At 41.1% G+C, this 17,417-nt stretch overlaps 1 protein-coding gene and 1 long non-coding RNA gene across 13 annotated transcripts in view; one reads left to right on the top strand and one right to left on the bottom strand.

Moving 5' to 3' along the window:
- Positions 1-9,820, bottom strand: part of ALCAM (activated leukocyte cell adhesion molecule) — a 213,840-nt gene extending 204,020 nt beyond the window's left edge. For 3 of the 12 annotated variants that reach the window (XM_082696750.1, XM_082696753.1, XM_082696754.1), the window contains exon 1: positions 9,001-9,793. In XM_082696750.1, coding sequence (XP_082552876.1) covers positions 9,001-9,073 — 73 coding nt within the window. In that variant the 5' untranslated portion in view covers positions 9,074-9,793. Of the gene's footprint in view, positions 1-9,000 lie in introns of all 12 variants that reach the window. The other 9 variants (XM_082696757.1, XM_082696749.1, XM_082696755.1 and 6 more) reach the window with 7 other exon arrangements.
- LOC309847078 lies at positions 310-1,223 on the top strand. Its single transcript, XR_014302288.1, has 2 exons — positions 310-983; positions 1,045-1,223. It is a non-coding gene; the product is annotated as an uncharacterized lncRNA (long non-coding RNA).
- Positions 9,821-17,417: the final 7,597 nt, after the last annotated feature.

Below are 17,417 nucleotides of genomic sequence, written 5' to 3'. Positions count from 1 at the left end.
ACCACTGTATTCATTTTATATATAATATAGTGATATATGTATATATTGAAAAATGATTATCACAAGTTTAGTTAACACACAATTACAATGTCTTTCTTATTATAAGAACTTTTAAGATCTTCTCTCTTAGCAGCTTCCAAATATATAATAGAGTATATACTCTTTGAATTGTAATTTTAGAATTTTTTCTAAATGAAAAATGCATATATTCTTTGACTCAGCAATTTCACATTCAGGACATTTCCTACCAATGTAACAGAACATATGCACAAGAACACGTATTAGGATGTTCACTACAGTCATGTCTGTAACAAAAAAGGCTGGAAATATTCTACGGTTCCAAGAACCGGGGAAATGGTTAAATTAATTATGGTATGTACAATAAAATCCAATATACCTTCTCAAATGAAGTAGAGCTGTATGTGCTGATATGGGATAATCTCTTATTCTTCAAAACGTGCTTGTTAAGTAAAAAAGGAAAGGTACAAAATGGCATGTATAATATGTTCCCACTTGATTTTTTTAAAGGTGGAAGTATATACGCAAATATTTGCTTGTATATAAGTATTTGAATAAGATCAAACAGATCCTCTCTGAACTCTTCAACTGGTGAGTAAATTAGGGAAATCATAGGAAAAGTATTCAAAAGACTTCAAAGAATTCCTGGTGACTTCCAGGACTTAGAAGCCATGTTCCTTCCCATGTTGACATCATAACTCGTGCTATCCTCTCAGCCCATACCTTTTTGCTTGATTATTCCTCAACACATACCTCAGATGTTACTTCCTGAAAGAACCTTTCCAAATTTTTCCTGAAGTCCAGACCAAATCTGGACATTCTGATATAAAATGTTCTTTAGCTGTTCTTGTAATACCTAGCAAAACTTCTAGCAAATTATATAATTAGTCGACTGATGTCTATTTCCCAAAGAGAACATAATTTCTTGGCTTGACAAGACCTTAACTGTCTAGTTAAGTGACTAGGTTAGACTGTCTAGGTTAGACAGACACCTAGTACGCACTAGGTGTAACTAGGTGTCACTAGGTGTCTGTCTAACCTAGACAGTCTAACCTAGACTGTCTACCTAGTCACTAGGTTTATTGCAGTATCCGAAACACCAAGCACAATGCTTTGTACATACTGAGCACTCAATAAACATTTATTGCATGGTGTTACACATGGTTAATTTCCAGAGTTTTTCTAAGTTTTTATTTTAATCCCATTTAGTTAAGATACAGTGATGTATTCATTTCAAGTTAATTTACATGAGTTTTAATCTTGGACTGGATAACAATGTGACACGCAGGCAAGTACCTAAGTAATTTTAAAGTCCTATAGCTCCAAACCTTGAATCTATGAGTTCAGACATAAATGAAACTAAGAACATTGTTGTCTCAAACAACTAGCTAATTTGCTACGGAATTTTAGGTAATGTTTTAACCTGTGGCTTCATCTATTTCAGCTGTCAAATAAGAAAACTGAACCAGATGAACATCTATGGCAATTTCTCTTTTTTTTAAATTTTTTTATTAAATATTTTATTTATTTATTTGACAGATTGAGATCACAGGCAGGCAGAGAGAGAGAGAAGAAAGCAGGCTCCCTGCTGAGCAGCAAGCCTGATGCGGGGCTTGATCCCAGGACCCTGAGATCATGACCTGAACTGAAGGCTTAACCCACTGAACCACCCAAGCGCCCTACAATTTCTCATTTTTTCCAACAATACCTCTTCTATCGCATTTTAGTTCTAACCATGATTTGCATGCCTTTAACCCTTCAACACTGTGCGCACTCTCTTCCACTCTGTCCCTCCCTCCCTCTCTTCTCTCTCTCTCTCTCACACACACACACATACACACACACACTCACACTTTCCATAATTTTATTTCAGGAGAAGATAAGGGTTCAGCCATAGTATAGTGCTTTAATTGACAGTGCTTGAGTCTCTATCATCTCTCATATTTCTTGCCGAAGGAGCTAGAAGAGGAAGATATAAACAATGAATATGGGGCTAAGTAAGGATACTTGCTGCTGTCACATCACTCACTGGTTGATTGATTGCAAAAATGATACTAATTCTCTCTCCTGGTCTTTATCCACACTATTTGCCAAGTGTTTTTTTAGCTCCTTCCAGTCAGTAGGAGGAGATGACTTCCCCATTCTTGAATATGAGCTGGACTTGGGACTTGTTTTCACCAACTGACTGTGGCAGAAATGATGGTTTGCCAGAAGAAGCTTTCCATATTTCTGCTTTTTCTTAGAACCCTGCTTCCACCAGAGAACAAGCCTAGGGAAGCCTATTAGAGAAGAGTCGATTTTCCCTGAACTACAATCAGTGAACTCCCAGAAGCAAAGCTGCCTAGCCTGACATGGAACAGATTATAGTAAAATGAAGATGTCTAAGTAAAGTAAAAAAAAAAAAAAAAAACACCCAACTCTCCAGACTAAATTGCCAGAATGCAAAATAATGAAGTACATAAAATGGTTGCTGTTTAAACCACTACGTTTTTGAGTGCTCTATTACACAACCTAGTTATTTGATGTACTATGGTTCAAAAATTCGGTAAGACTAGCTACACATGCTTTTATGTTTTCTTCTTGATTTGGAAGTAGGTAAATTCCATACCCATAAATCCCCCACCATTAGGGAAAATACTTGGGAATGTGCTGACAAGAGTTTTAGCCACCGTGACCAATGTCCTCTCCCTTCATTCTGCCTTATTAATGAGGACAAAACCACAGCATCCCTTACTTTGTGTGCTTCGATAATATTCTCTCGGCCTTTCCCACCGCCACTCCCTTTGGGGGTTTTCTGAGTATCTGAAACATTTATATAGATGAACCAAATAACACATGGATGCCTAATTAGAAAGCCTTGGCACGAACTGCGATAGGCATGTTGTTGGTTGCCCCAAGCCAGTTCTCCAGTTGTAGCTGATAGAACTGTAGTTTACATGTACAAAAAGACTTAAGCGTTTCCTTCAATTGCACAGGTATCCCTGATAATTATTTTTAAATCCAAATAACAGTGGAGCTACCGAGAAACTTCAAAGAGAAACAGAACTGGAATTGTACAAATGGCTGAGAAGGGCTTTCAGGATCAGACTGAAACCAGCCTTCCCCGGTAAGAAGTATTGCTCCCAGGTGAATTTCAAACACCATTATTCTCTTGGTCTATCAGGTCAATTTGGTTTCCACACCAAACCATGGGATCCTTAATGTTTTACATCCACTGCAATAACCTCACATCTCTCCTATACTTGATATTAACGGGGTTTTGTGACCTCTTGTTGATATTTCATTGTACCTGATAAATTTTAAAAAGTTAGAAATATGCACTTTGTCAGGATTAGAGTACTTATAGTTAAGTAGTCTAAGACAGACATATCAACAAGCATGCCATTAATAATCATGATGGCTATATAATTTGTCCTCCAAATTGCACTTTTGAGGGTGAAAAAAGGTATCATTAATAACTGAATCAGGACATCAGGATAAACAGTATACACACATCCCAGTGTGTATACTGGGATGTATGGCTCATGAAGTAATAGAGGAGGAAATTTTAGGGGGGAAAAGTATTGGGGCGGGGCTGGCTAACAAGCCAGAGAGGGTGGATAGGGGTCTCATTTCTGATTATTCTCCTGAGTTTAGTTTCATTACGTTGCAATACTATAAATTCTTAGACACAGACATGTTTATTGAAATACTTAAACTCAAAGACAAATTAAGTAATCCTCCGATTAGAACTGCTCTGGATTGGACTGATTTGATCATATCCTTGAATGTTATGGATAACTGAGAACCGACTAGATAAATAAGAGAGTAAGCACTAAAAGCTAATTTCATTCTTGGAATATACACTACAATAATGGACTATGATAACAGGTTATCATTAAACAATTACTGAATATCACAGCACATTCAGAACTAGTTCTAGCTGAAATATATAAGATATTACAACTAGTAATAAGATGGGGAGAAAAGCATATAAATTTTGTTATTTAAACAAAGAAATCAACTGGATGAAAATATCAATAACTCCAAATATATAATACTTTGTACACTATAAGGATACTTGCAATAACTGTAGGATTTAACCTTATCCAACAGACAATAATATCCTCTTCTTAAATATAGAAGATATATGTTAGTCTTGACTTTATTCTTCACAGGGAAAATTCTGCCCCAAATAAAAAAAAAAAAGAGAGAGAGAGAGAGAAATATAAATGAATTTTTCCAGTCCTTTTCATTTCTTATCGAAAATAAAAAGGAGCTTGATATCCAAGAGTAAATAAAGTCATCACCCACCACTCTCAAAGAAATTTTCTTCAATATTTCACCGAATTAGCTCATTTCCTAATATGCCATATACATTTAAGTATAAGAAATGAAATGGGACTTTGTGAAAATCTAACAATGAAGAATAAAATTGACTTTGAGAAAAGTTAAATTCAAGTTTCTATGTGTACACCCTATTTAAAAAAGTTTTTTGAAGATTTTATTTATTTATTTGAGAGAAAGCAAGAGTGAGAGAGATCACAGAGGGAGAGAGAGCCCAATGTGGGGCCAGATCCCAGGAAACTTGAGATCATTACCTGAGCCAAAGGCAGATGCTTAACCTACTGAGCCACCCATATGCCATATACATACTATTTTATCATAGCGGCACCTGTGTTGCTTTCCTGCATATTTGGGATATATATGCATGTGTCTGCTTGAGTTAACAGCTGCTGAAAGCTGGTTCTCTTTGGTGATGTCTTATGCTAAATAAATGGCCAGAACAGAAAAAAAAGGTGTTTAAGACTATGAGACAAGGTGATTATAAAGCATTTAAGATACTGTATGACAAAACACTGCCATCTAACACCAAGTAATGCTGACAATTTAGTGATCAATTTTACAAAGGCCTATGTTTAGTGACATGAAAACATAAGGGGGAAAAAAGAAAAAGGAGAAAAAAGGAAAAGAAAACAGATATTTTACCTGACTTTAAAAAGTGGTCAAGGTGATAATTAAATCTAACAGTGTTTTTCCACGAAAAATAAAATAGAAGTCTTAATATAGCATGTTTTCGTTGAAAAATTCAAAATGCTGAGCAAGGGAATTACTAATTTCATCAAAATGAGAACCATACATTAAAAAGGAAGAAAATTTACAAATGGGAAATAAGAAGGAACAGAAAAACAGCTTTCCCAAAATCAGAACATTCTTATATGGCATAACTGAAAACCGAACATGAGTGCTGACTCCAATTAAAAAAAAAACAAAACAAAACAGTAATTTCTGGTAACACATAAAACTATGAAAGTAGGTTTTTCTCTTTTTAATAAGTTAACAGGAAACAAGCATTCTCTTCCAAAATTCTATTTAAAAAGATAAGCTAGACTGAATTTTCTAAAAAGTCCAAAAAAGTTTGGAATTGTGTCACAAAAATATTTTGGAATTGTGTAGATATTAAAACCATAGGAAAACTTTTATTTTCTATTTCCTTCTATATTGCACTTAAAACCACCTTGCAAGTCAACTGTTTTGCTTAGGGGCATCTTTAGGGTATGTATACACACAGGCTTTGTCGCATGAACATACAAACATCAATCATCGCTTACGTTTCATTCTAGGAACTGCATATGTAGTTTAAACAGAGGCAATCTTCCTGGAGGGATGGGTTACCCTAATGGAGTTTTCTGAGACCTAAAAATCTTTCCCACTGTTAGGGTCTCTTTTCTCAGGACAGTGAGAGACAAATTCCTCTCTATCACACTTTTTTTTTTTTTTTTTTTTTTTTAAATAGCCCTGTTCAGGCATGAAGGACTAAGCACAAGATATTATAATGGATTTATACAAGTGGGAAAAAAGATGGAAAATTTGCAATTGGGTTCCCTAGCAATTTTCTAGCAACACAATTTATATGAACTGTATCCATTCAGTCTGTCTGAAAGCATTAGAAAAATACAATTGGATAATGACTCTGCCTTGCCCAAATCAGCTTTTTTACCTTAGGTCATCAGAAACAGTTTTGAGCTAAAGAGATCTCAGAGAATAGATCTTTAGTCCACTGTTTTACTTACACATGAGACAGCAGAAGCCTGAAAATGGGAAATAACTTGCTCAAGTGCCCAAAGGTGAATGATGCTGAGCCAAGCCTAGAAAAGCAGTTTACTGAAAAGAGTACCCCATTAAGTTGTAAACTGCTATTGGATTAAATAAATCATCAAGGAAAAAGCAATATTTACCGGCAACTAAGCAGTTTGCAGTTTTTAAATTAATACATTTTAGTAGTCCCAGATCAGGCAGTCTGCAAGGACATCATTTGAGTTGATGCTTTCCCCAAGGCCTACTGAGGTAAAACTGCATGGGTGGGGGCGGGGAGGCCTTTAAGTGTGCTTATGTCTTAGAATTAACCTTGTATCAATGACAAATTAAGAAAAATTCCTGAGGGCACGAACACAAATTACCCAAGAGAAGAAACAGTCAACTGCAGGGGTCCCACCTCCTTGTAAATAATCAAGGAAAGCATTTTTTAAAGCAATACAAAATGTCACCACAGGCTGACGCTCTTTCTACAGGGATAATGAGATTCTTGTTTCCTCCGATGCTGAGCACTTAACTTCATTGCCTTCATCTCCGAATTCAGTTTCTGTGGCTCCTGCATATTCTCCCCTCCCTTCAAAACAGGTAACATGTCATGCCTACACCATTCAATGACTGTGTAGCCACTACAGACCGAAAGACCTGAAGGGGCAGTTTCACAAACTCGAATTTTTGTTCTCTAGGTCTCGACACACACTACTAAAAGTGCTCCGGAAATGAAGGGCAGCAGGCGGGTAAGTCAGTTAGTCGCTTTGATGAAGCCAGCCCACGGGCTCTGCAGCCCTACCGAGCTCAGCTATGCAGAGGGCTCCGAAGGAGGCGCACTTCCCTTGCAGGACTTGAGTCTGGAAAAGGCGCTTTTAAGTGCCACAACCCTTTCTTTTAAAACACCGTGACACGCACACAGGCCAGCCCGATAAATTCAAGGAAAGCACTGATCTGAGAGGCTGAGGTTTCTGACCCTCAGATCGGCCGAGGTCGGCCGAGCGCGGCAAGAATACTCCCAAAGCGCTCACTGGGTACTGGCTGGAGACGCGAGCTTGTGGCTCCAAACGAATCACGTAGAAGGAATCCTGAAAGGGGAACCTGTCCCTTTTTAGCAGTTCAGTGTGAGGAAGAATCTGTCCCCCCGAGGTGGCTCAACGGAAAATAAATACCGGAGCGACCGCACGGAAAGGGGAACTGGGCGTGTGCGAGTGGTCCCGGGGTGTGGGTGTAGGTGAGACAGCCCTCTCCAAGTGACGAGAGGGTTAAACTGAAAACCAGCGGTGGGAGGGTGGGATCTTTGCTTTTGGCTAACGACCTCACCCCTTCCACCCTCTTCTCCCCTGGGCTCCAGAGTGAGTACCCTCTCCTCCCACATCGGACAATGGGACCTTGAAAGAGTGAAATACACAATGTGCCAAAGTCGGGGGGGGGGGGGTCTCCCATTCCCACCACCGGGTGTTCTTACCCCACCCCACCTGCTTGAAATCCGGTTCTACTCGCGTTTCACAGGCTCCGCCCCAGAGCCAGAGATTGTCACAGATGCCTCTTTCTCTAGCCTCAGAACTGCAGGTGAGCTCATTACCTCACCCAGAAATGTAACTTTATCATAAAGAGATCCGGAGAGGGGGCCCCCCCTCCCCCGCACCACCACCACTAGCAAACCCAGTAGCAGCAGTTCACAAACACTTGTGATCTTCGGATTCTAGCCCCCAGCCTCACTTTCCCTCTCTTCCTGGGAGAGATCCAGAGGCTTTCAAACCTGTGTTTTTGGCCTCAGTTTGCCAACAGCTGAAGGGATGTGCAGAAATTAAAGATGCGAAAGGGAAGTGAATCTTTCTTTAATAACAACTAAAGAAAAGGGCACCAGAACAAACAGAAGCCGAAACACACACACACACACTAACCAGGAAGTAGGAATTTTACTTGCAAATGTCTACGAAGGGCTGGAGATAAAACTTCAAAAGGAGAAAAAAATTCCAAAAAATTCTCAAGTCTAGTGACAAAATGAACCTGACGCTCCACCAACCGAAGGCGAACGTACAAGATGCCCCGTAAGGACCAACTCGCTTCAGCCGACCGGTAGGTCTCAGGGTGACAGCCCCAGGGGCCGTCCCTAGAGCAGGAAAGGGATTCCCGACTATATATTTTAGTTATTGGGGATTTTGCCTATTTTTCTTCTGAGGCTCAGTACATAACTGAAAACTGAGGCTGAATCACAGGTCCTAAAAAATCCACAAATCGCTCACTAAGGTCTCGGAACCCTGGATGCTAATTCCAGTTGAGGCTGTGTTCTCTGCCTACCACCACCCACCCCTACACTCACTACCCACCCAGACAATGGGGGAGGGGGCGTTCAAACCAGGATTTAAGCTATAGGAGGTTTTTAAGGGAGTGATCAAAGTCCTCCCTTTCTCTTCCACCCCTCCCTCCTTCACCTCCGAGGGAGGGGAAGTTACCAGGGGATTTAATACGAAAAAGTGCGGGCAGTTACTGCCGCCGAGCTAAGCGAAAGGAAAACTGCCCCGAGCGCAGTGACGTGGACTTTGATATTCGGAGACTGAAGGAATTGTCAGAGGGCAAGGGCTCGCCGCCTAGGCGGGAGCCGCAGGGGGAAGGAGAGAGATCCAGACGAATCCTGCCCGCGGGGCCCTGAAGCCCCAACCCCGGCAGCACCCAAAGTTCCTGGAGATTTACCCAATGCCCCCCAGTCCCTGCCCCAAACTTGAGCCAACCGGCCGGGCCCACACGTGCGGCACAGGTGACTGAACCCAGGGCCAGCCCGGTGCCTGCACCGCCGTCCCCGTACCTCCCCCCACACGCCCGCGCGCACTGCCCCCGAGGTGCGAGGCCCTGGCCCGGAACGTAGAAAATTACCCCCGGCCCACGTCGGCCTGGGGCTGCCCGGAGGCCCCTGCTCACCTGGCCTGAGAACGGCGGCGGAGATCAAGAGGCAGAAGACTAGACGGCAGGAGGGGCCCGCCTTCGATTCCATATTCCTCCTCCTCCTCCTCCTCCTCCTGGGGCCACCGACAGAGTCCGCGCCGCAGGAGGGGGCGTCGTCCTCGGCCCCGCGCAGCCCGCGAGCTCGCAGGTCCGAACGCAGGGGCAGCGGCTTCTCCCAGACACACCGCCCCCCTGGGCTGTGGCGCGCCGGACCTTCGGATCTCCGCCGCGAGCAACTTTCCACCACGCAGTGCCCCAACTCTTCCTCCCTCCGCTTCAGCCCCTGTCCTCGGCCCCTGGGCTGCTCCTCCCGGCACCGACGACCCTCTCTTCCCCGGAGACACTTGAGTATTTCGGAAAGGTGTCCGTGGATCTTTTAGGCGGGTCTGTTATTCTCCTTCTCGCGGGATAACAGTAATAATGGTAGTGGCAGTGTGCGTCAAAAGCCCGGAGCTAGGAAGGGATCGCCGAGGGCAACCGGGGAGGCGAGTCCAGGCGGTCTCCTCAGGTGGCAGAGCCGTAGCAGCGAACGCGGCGGCGGCGGCGGCGGCAGCGGTCTTCGGGCGGCTCTGCGTGGAGGGACTGGAAGGCGTGTGTAAGCTGCCTTTCTCCTCCTCTCTCCTCCCCCCGCGTCCCTCCTCCCTCCTCTCTCCTCCCCTCTTCCCCGGACGCGGCGCCGAGCAGGTGGTTGGAGCACCGACCTGCAGCCTAGAGGCGCTGCAGGACCGAGTCGCAGACCGAGTCCAGCTCCGGCGCTCCGCGGGGGAGACGCTCGCGGGATCCCGGGGCCCCCCCGCGAGTAGGAGGGGCTTTCCCGTAGCTCCGCCCCCGGGGCCGCGCGCGCCAATAGAGAGCAGACGCCGGAGCCGCGCGCGCCCCGGCGGGCCCGCGGGACAGCCTCTTTCCAGTAGCGTTACCCGCGCGCTCTCTGTGCGGACGCTCGTGTCTTGGTGCCCACCCAGCCTCGACAGGGTTCAAAAAAGCGCTTGTCCCAGACTCCCATTCAGTGGCTCGCTCCTCGGGGATTTTTCGGCGGTGAGGTTGCAGCTCCATCTTCAATGAAGAGTGGTGGGCAGGACGGTGGGGGTGGAGAATTCCCGGGGTGGGGGCAGGAAGAAAAATCGAGAAGGGGTGGCAGAGGTGGTCACTCGCCTCCGGAGAGTGAAGTGGAACAGCTACTGGTCGGCCGGGGGCAATCCAAATAGTGGGCTCCTCCGCCAAACCCACCTCTCCAGCATCTTTTGAAGGCAGATCCCTTGAGTCGACTGCCCAGTACCAAATAGAAAACATTGACTCTTTCCCGGGGGAAATAAATGAGAAATTTCTAGTCTGTACTTCGTCACACGGATTTTCCCAGTGTGTCTACTTGCCAGAGCGTGGTGTGTTTTGTTTTTTTTTTTTTTTTTAATTTTTGAATTAAGCGGCGATTTTTAAGTTACAAACAAAATCCTCTCAAGTTACTCAGATGAAAAGCCAAGCTCCTCCTCGTCCGCTCCAGAAAGCCGGGCATCCCAGCAGATGGACAGGCTTCTCTGGCAGTTTCTAAGGATTGAACCGTCTCCCAGGCGGAACATCGGGAAGCTGTGTCTTTTTCAGATCAGACAGAGAGAGACCATGAAGGAGTATTTTCCTCTGGAACTCCGCGGTAGAGTTGCCGGAGCCCTAAGTGGCTCTAAATCAGGGATGAGGAATCACAGCTCTCTTCCAGGAAGCATGATAAAAGCGTGGTCCCTGAACCACTTCGCCAGGGCATTAAATAGCCTTTCGTGCATCACAGGGTCACCCCTGCATGAGGCTAGTCTCCAGCAGAGAATGCCAACTGGTAATCGTCACATAGGCGCTTTCATCAGCAGCTTCAAGTCACCAGCTAATGAGGGTGAGGGGAGTTGGAGGCCAGAGAAGCTTATTAAAACAAGCATACACATGCGAGCTCACACATACACACACACACACACACACACACACACAGTGATCTCTGAATTCTTTTATCTTTTTATGATGGAAACTATTAAGCTCCATCTTCAGTTGTGATTTTTTTGTCAAAAGCCTGCCTGCCTTGTCTTCCCAGTTCTCTTTATAACAACAATATTTTAAAGTAGAGCTCTTAACATTTTCCCTTTCAAAATAAGTAGTTTTTCCTGCTTCGATTTAATATCAACATTTCATTTGCATCTTGTGAGCCAATAGGAAGGCTAATGCTAGGAGACAAATGCCTTTTAATTCAGTGTTTCATAAGCTAAGTTTGAATTGCTGGCATTCCGAAGGGATCTCATAGAATTCCTTTAGGAAATTGTTTTTCTCTTAACAGAAACATTCAAGTAGCTTCTACTGCAACAAATCATTCCTAACTATATAGTCAACATGGATCCCCCACTCTGTCTACCTGACCCTCTTTGCTTTGGGGTGGGTGTTTAAACATCTTAATCGCTTAAAAAAAAAAAAAAATGTAGATAAAGACAGACTGACTTGGGCTCTGACATTCACTAGCTGCACGATCTTGGATGGTCAACTCACTTAACCTCTCAAAGCCTTAGTGTCCTTACTTGTAAAACGTGGTAACTCTTAAGACTAGTGAGGATTAAGTGATATCACACAAATAACTGACTAGGTATAATAGAAGATGCTCTGGCTTTGGAGAGTAGTCAGAGTCTAGTTAAAATCTCTGCACTGCACTTAACTCAGTGACTGACTTGGAACAAAAGTCAGTCTTTGATAAAGTTTGATGACATAGTAGAATATTAACTTCAAAAGTATACAGTGAGATTGGATCAAAACATTTTATAAATTAAGGATATTTTGCACACCCATGCAAATGTATGGAATTCTGAAAGCAACATATATACACACACACGTGTGTATGTATGATACGTATTTATTTGTAGAGCCCCTTTTACAGAAGAATATGTCCTAGTTTAGGAAAATGCCTTGATAAGCCTCTTGTAACAATAATTCCAAAGGCTATTAGTTATATATAGCTGAGACCACAAAAGTGATGGTCGTGCTACTCTATATTAAACAACATAATAAAAATTAAAATAGGAGTTACAAAATAATAAAAATAAATAGGAGTTTAGCAGGGGAATGAAGGGAAAGATGCTAAGAGAGAGGAAGGGAAGAGGAAGGCCAAATCATAGGAGTTTGGAAATAGTTGAAGTCCTCTAAATATACTTTAGTTAAATACTTTAGTTGAAGTCCTCTAAATATACTTTAGTTAAATACTGACAGTTACTGATCACTTACTGTATATTAGGTTATTCTAAGCAACTTACATGAACTAATGAAATAACCCTCCCCCCCCAAAAAACTGGTGCTGTTGGCTTCTTCATTTTGCTTATAAAGAAACTGAAACCTAGAGACATGAAGGTCACATAATGATTCAGAGTAATGGTAAAGCCTCTTCTCTACCCCAGGCACTTTGATTCTAGATGATTCCTATGATATTTACCAGCCAGTTCAGTCATGCATCAGAGCATCATAATGGCTACTTTTTACTACAAGAGGTCAGATAAATAATATTTAGCCAGAGGAAAACATATTTGATTTTAGAGCTTCATTCCACTTTGCTCATCATTATCCACTTTGCTTATCAGAGATATCTAACAATAAATTTATGACTTTGGGGGGGGGCTTGATTTGGATATAAATTTCCTCATTTTCTGAAAACTTTAATGAAGTCTCCTCCACTCAAACACATTTTTCCTTGGGGAAATTAACTAATCAGGCAGTGCATCCTATCTGTATGAGTCAGGTAAAGTGCATATGAGATGTCAAGGCCACTTCTAGACTGAAATAATTTACCATAAGCAAAAACTCAGAGTTAAGAAACCTTAAGAATATAAACCTCACAAAATAATGTAGTGAAGAGAGTATTTGTCCTTCAAAATCTAGGGAATGGAGGACTGGATCCACCTTATCTTGTTCTTTTTTTTTTTTTTTTTAAAGATTTTATTTATTTATTTGACAGAGAGAAATTACAAGTACACTGAGAGGCAGGCAGAGAGAGAGAGAAGGAAGCAGGCTCCCTGCTGAGCCGAGAGCCTGTTGCAGGACTCGATCTCAGGACCCTGAGATCATGACCTGAGCCGAAGGCAGCGGCTTAACCCACTGAGCCACCCAGGCGCCCCCACCTTATCTTGTTCTTAACAGGAAGAACTTTTCCAGCTGCATCTGGATCACAATTGCTTTTGTTACAACTGAGAATACAGAGAATTCCAATGATATTTACCAGTTTAGTCATGCATCAGAGCATCACGCTGGGTAGTTCTTACTACAAGAGATAAAATGAACAATATTCAGCCAGAGAAAAACATATTGCATGTTACCTAGAACATGAGAAGAGTTTTGCATCTTCATTATAAAAAAATCATCAGTCAGGACAGTGTTCAAAGCAGTGAACAGTCTAATCTCTAATTTCCTACTTAGAATGCATTGAGATAAGAACTTAGAACTCAGGACTTCTAAGTCTCAGTCCAGGATCCTTTGCCCTGTATTAAAACATTAACCAACAGTATGTGACAACATAGTCAGAGCAGGCATGTGAACATTTGAAAAGGTGAGATGATTTTTTGTTGTTGTTCTAGTGTAAACGATTTCCCACTGGAAATGAAATTTCACCAAAGATGGTATTGGAGACTGGTGACGTTTGTTCCTACCACTTCATATCACAGTGCTCTGTGTGCCTTCCTAGTTTTTGAACAAAACATGTATGCAGTTCAAGGGCATAAAACAAATCTAATTCACTTTCTCACCCTCCACCTCCCCATTGGCGAGTACACATTTCTAGCTAATACTTTGTAAATACAGGAAGCACTCTATAAATATTTATGTTTGAATGATAAGTGATGAGAGAGAGTTTGGGTTTGGGTTTGGGTTTTTTGTTGTTGTTGTTATTTTTGTTTTTCCACAGAACATAAACCTTGAAACAAACTTATACAGGAGAATGATATAAGGAGATGAAAAGGATTTCAACTGGATCTTAAATAGACTAGTATGATTCTGGTAACAGTTCCAATGTGTAGTATTTTTCCCCATACCACCAATCAATTCTCAGACACTAGTTGGATGTCCTACAATTCAACTCAATTCTGACAGTATCTACCTGGAGATAGCCATCAGCCAGATATAAGAGATACATATGGCAAGGTGTGTGAGAAGGAGAGCAGTACTTTTATGCTTTCTGAGTGCACAACTCTCCCCAAATCTCCACATAGTCAACAGCCTAGAACCTCTCTGAACACTGTCCTTTTGGTTTTTGTGGAGGCCTTATTATATAGGTATGACTGATTAAATCATTGCCTACTGGTGATTTGACTCAGTCTCTGCTCCCCATACCCCTTCCAGGAAGGGTGGGACTAAAAGTTCCAACCCTCTAATCACGAGGTTCAGTCTCCTAGCAACCAGCCTCCATCCTTAGATTACCCAGTGGTTCTCTCATTAACATAACAAAAGATACCTTTACCACTCTTATCGCTTAAAAAATTCCAACGGTTTTATGAGCATTGTGACTGGAATTGGTCCAAGACCAAATACATATTTCTTATTATAAATCGCAATATCACAACTAGGCAGACTAAAGTTTAGGAAAGGCAAGGGAAATGAGTCAACTCTTAGTCACCCTAGTAAGAACTTTGAAATATAAAGTGAAGAAACTTAATCTATGGGAGGAAGGAAGTGATAAAAACTATTTGACATTAATGGAGAATAGAGCCTAAAAGGCCCTGCCTCTTTATTTACAAAAAGGACAGAGGGGAGAGGAGGGCAGCATGCTGAGAATAGAAGTCTGACTAGTAAAATTTCTAAGTGACCAGGCTGGAGATGGGCAGGGACCTGGGTTAATGCTCTGATGACAAAGATTGAAACAGAGGGTTAAATTGAATTTATATTAGGTCTAGGAAGATATGACTATTTTAAAGAGTCATAGAGATATTGCAGGTGTAAAATAAAACTTTTATTTCTGGACCCCAAGATTTTTTAAAGTCAGTAGTTCCTAAAATCACTCTAGATATAGATTGGAGGATAGATGGGTATTCATCCTACTAAGAAATAGTCCCTTGAGTTTTATTAATCTCAGTTGTTAATAGTAATAGCAGTCACTGTATTAATAAATTTTGCAACTCATATCCTCAGTAATGCTAGCTAATAAAGACTTATCCCTGGAGCTCAGGAGGGCAAAAACTTCCAAAGCCTATGGTAAACACTATGTTCTTATTTCAGACTGTAGATTGCTCAGCGTGTAGGTACAAAAAGAAATGCACAGTTATTGCAAAGTAGAAATCCACTTGGTCATTTGCCTTCTTGTCTTAGGAGGAATGGAGAAAAGAGTTTGGCTAAGCTATTTAACCAGGAAACTTAGCTATAACTATAAAATGAATGCCAAAAACTCTTAGTGTATCAAACTCTCATAACTCATTAGTGATTTCAGTAGGTGCATAAAATTTACTCAAAAAGTATACTGGTTTATTTTCCCCTTATAACTTGAGAGTTTCTCTTCAGAGTTCTCTGCATATTTTCAACTTTCAACTGAAATAAACAGCTCTTTCAGTTTTGAGTAAGTAAAATGTGACTCAGAGCATGGTTATTCAGATGCTTGATATGTTAAAGGAAATTTTAACTTGAATGATTCTCATGAAATTTTCCAGAGTTACCCCAACTTGTTTTATCATGTACCTACTAGCATTGCAGACTATTAAAATTTCATTCAGGAATTTGAGGTGGACATATAATGACTATAAAAATGTGAAAACAATGTATATTTGATTTTTTAAAACAAACAAATCACCATAGATTTAATGGATTTCTGGAAAGCCAAATTAAATTTATTTGATTTAAATTAATTAAAGTTTCAATTTATCCATATAGTTTCCCTTTAAAATAAGTAAGATGGCTGACTTTAAGGGACATATCAAGAAGAAATGCTTAGATAAACATACAATCCTGAAGGAGTGATAATAATTAGGGGAGAAAAAAGGCTTAATAACATTGAATAAAGGTTTATTGATTATGCAATATAAGAAAGAGTCTTAAAATTTTAATGCTTTTCAGAGCCTCACAAGTAATTTAGTTGAAGAGTTTTCAATCTTTATTTAAATATAAACCTTTTACTTTCAAAGTAGGCTTATTCTGAAGTCCAAATTCCTATTTCTCCCTTGTTTAATCATTCAGACCATGGTGGTCTCCTCACTGTTCCTAAATATACCTGCCACATTCCCATGTCAGAGACTTTCTGTTTCGAATCCTTGGAAATTTTTTCCCACAGTTATTAGTGAGACTTACTCCATCATCTCTTTCAAGGTATTTCTTCAAATGTAATCTTCTTATTGACTTGAGCAACTATAAAATTTCAACCCCAGAGACGCCTGGGTGGCTCAGTCAGCTAAGTAGGCTAGGCATCTGACTCTTGATTTTGGCTCAGGTCATGAACTCAGGGTTGTGAAATCTAGACTCCATGCTGGGAGTGCAGCCTGCTTAAGATTCTGTCTCTCCCTCTCCTACCCTCCACCGCTCTCTCTCTTAAAAATAATAATAATAATAATAATAATAATTTTTACAAAGTAAAATATAAATAATTAAAATAAAATTTCAATCCCCAGCCCCAAAACTCTATCTCCCTTTTCTGCTTCATTTTTACTCCACAGACTCTATTACCGTATAACATAATATATATTTAACTTAGATATTTTGAACACCAAATATTGAATATCGTCCTCTCTGTGCCAGACTGAGAGTTCAAGAAGAACAGAAATGTATGTCTGTTTTATTCTCTGTTATATGCATAGAATAGGCAGATACATAGGAGGCATGCAGTACTATTTGATTAATTACTTAAGCAATCCATGAATACATGAATGAATAATAAATAATTATGCAAGGTAATCAATAAACTGATACAGGTGGGTCTTCTTTAGCTAAAGTTTAACAAGCAACCTGAAGTTTTACTGCCTTCTTTAGACCTTAAGGCTTTTCAGAATAGTTAGAAAACCCAAACAAAAAGGCACCTTGTTGAAAGGGAGAAAATATTTGTAAATGATACATCTGATAAACGGTTAAGAAACAAAACTTATAAAGAACTTGTGCAGCCCAACACCAAAAAACTAGCTGATTAAAAAACTGGGCAGTAGACCTGAAGAGACTTTTTTCCAACTATCCGTTCAGATGGCCAATGGACACATGAAAAAATGCTCAGCATCAGTAATCATCAGGGAAATACAAGTCAAAACCACATATTACCTCACACCTGTCAGAGTAGCTAGAATCAAAAAGACAAGACGGGTGCCTGTGTGGTTCAGTCAGTTGAGCGCCTGACTCTTGATTTCAGCTCAGGTCATGATTTCAGGGTCCTGAGACTGAGCGCTGTGTCAGGCTCTACACTCAGTATGGAGTCTTCCTGAGATCTG

This window comes from Mustela nivalis, assembly GCF_964662115.1.
Source record: "Mustela nivalis genome assembly, chromosome: 1".
Classification (NCBI taxonomy): Eukaryota; Metazoa; Chordata; class Mammalia; order Carnivora; family Mustelidae; genus Mustela; species Mustela nivalis.
The sequence above is the reverse complement of the archived record's forward strand: the minus strand, read 5'-3'. Positions and strand labels throughout refer to the sequence as shown.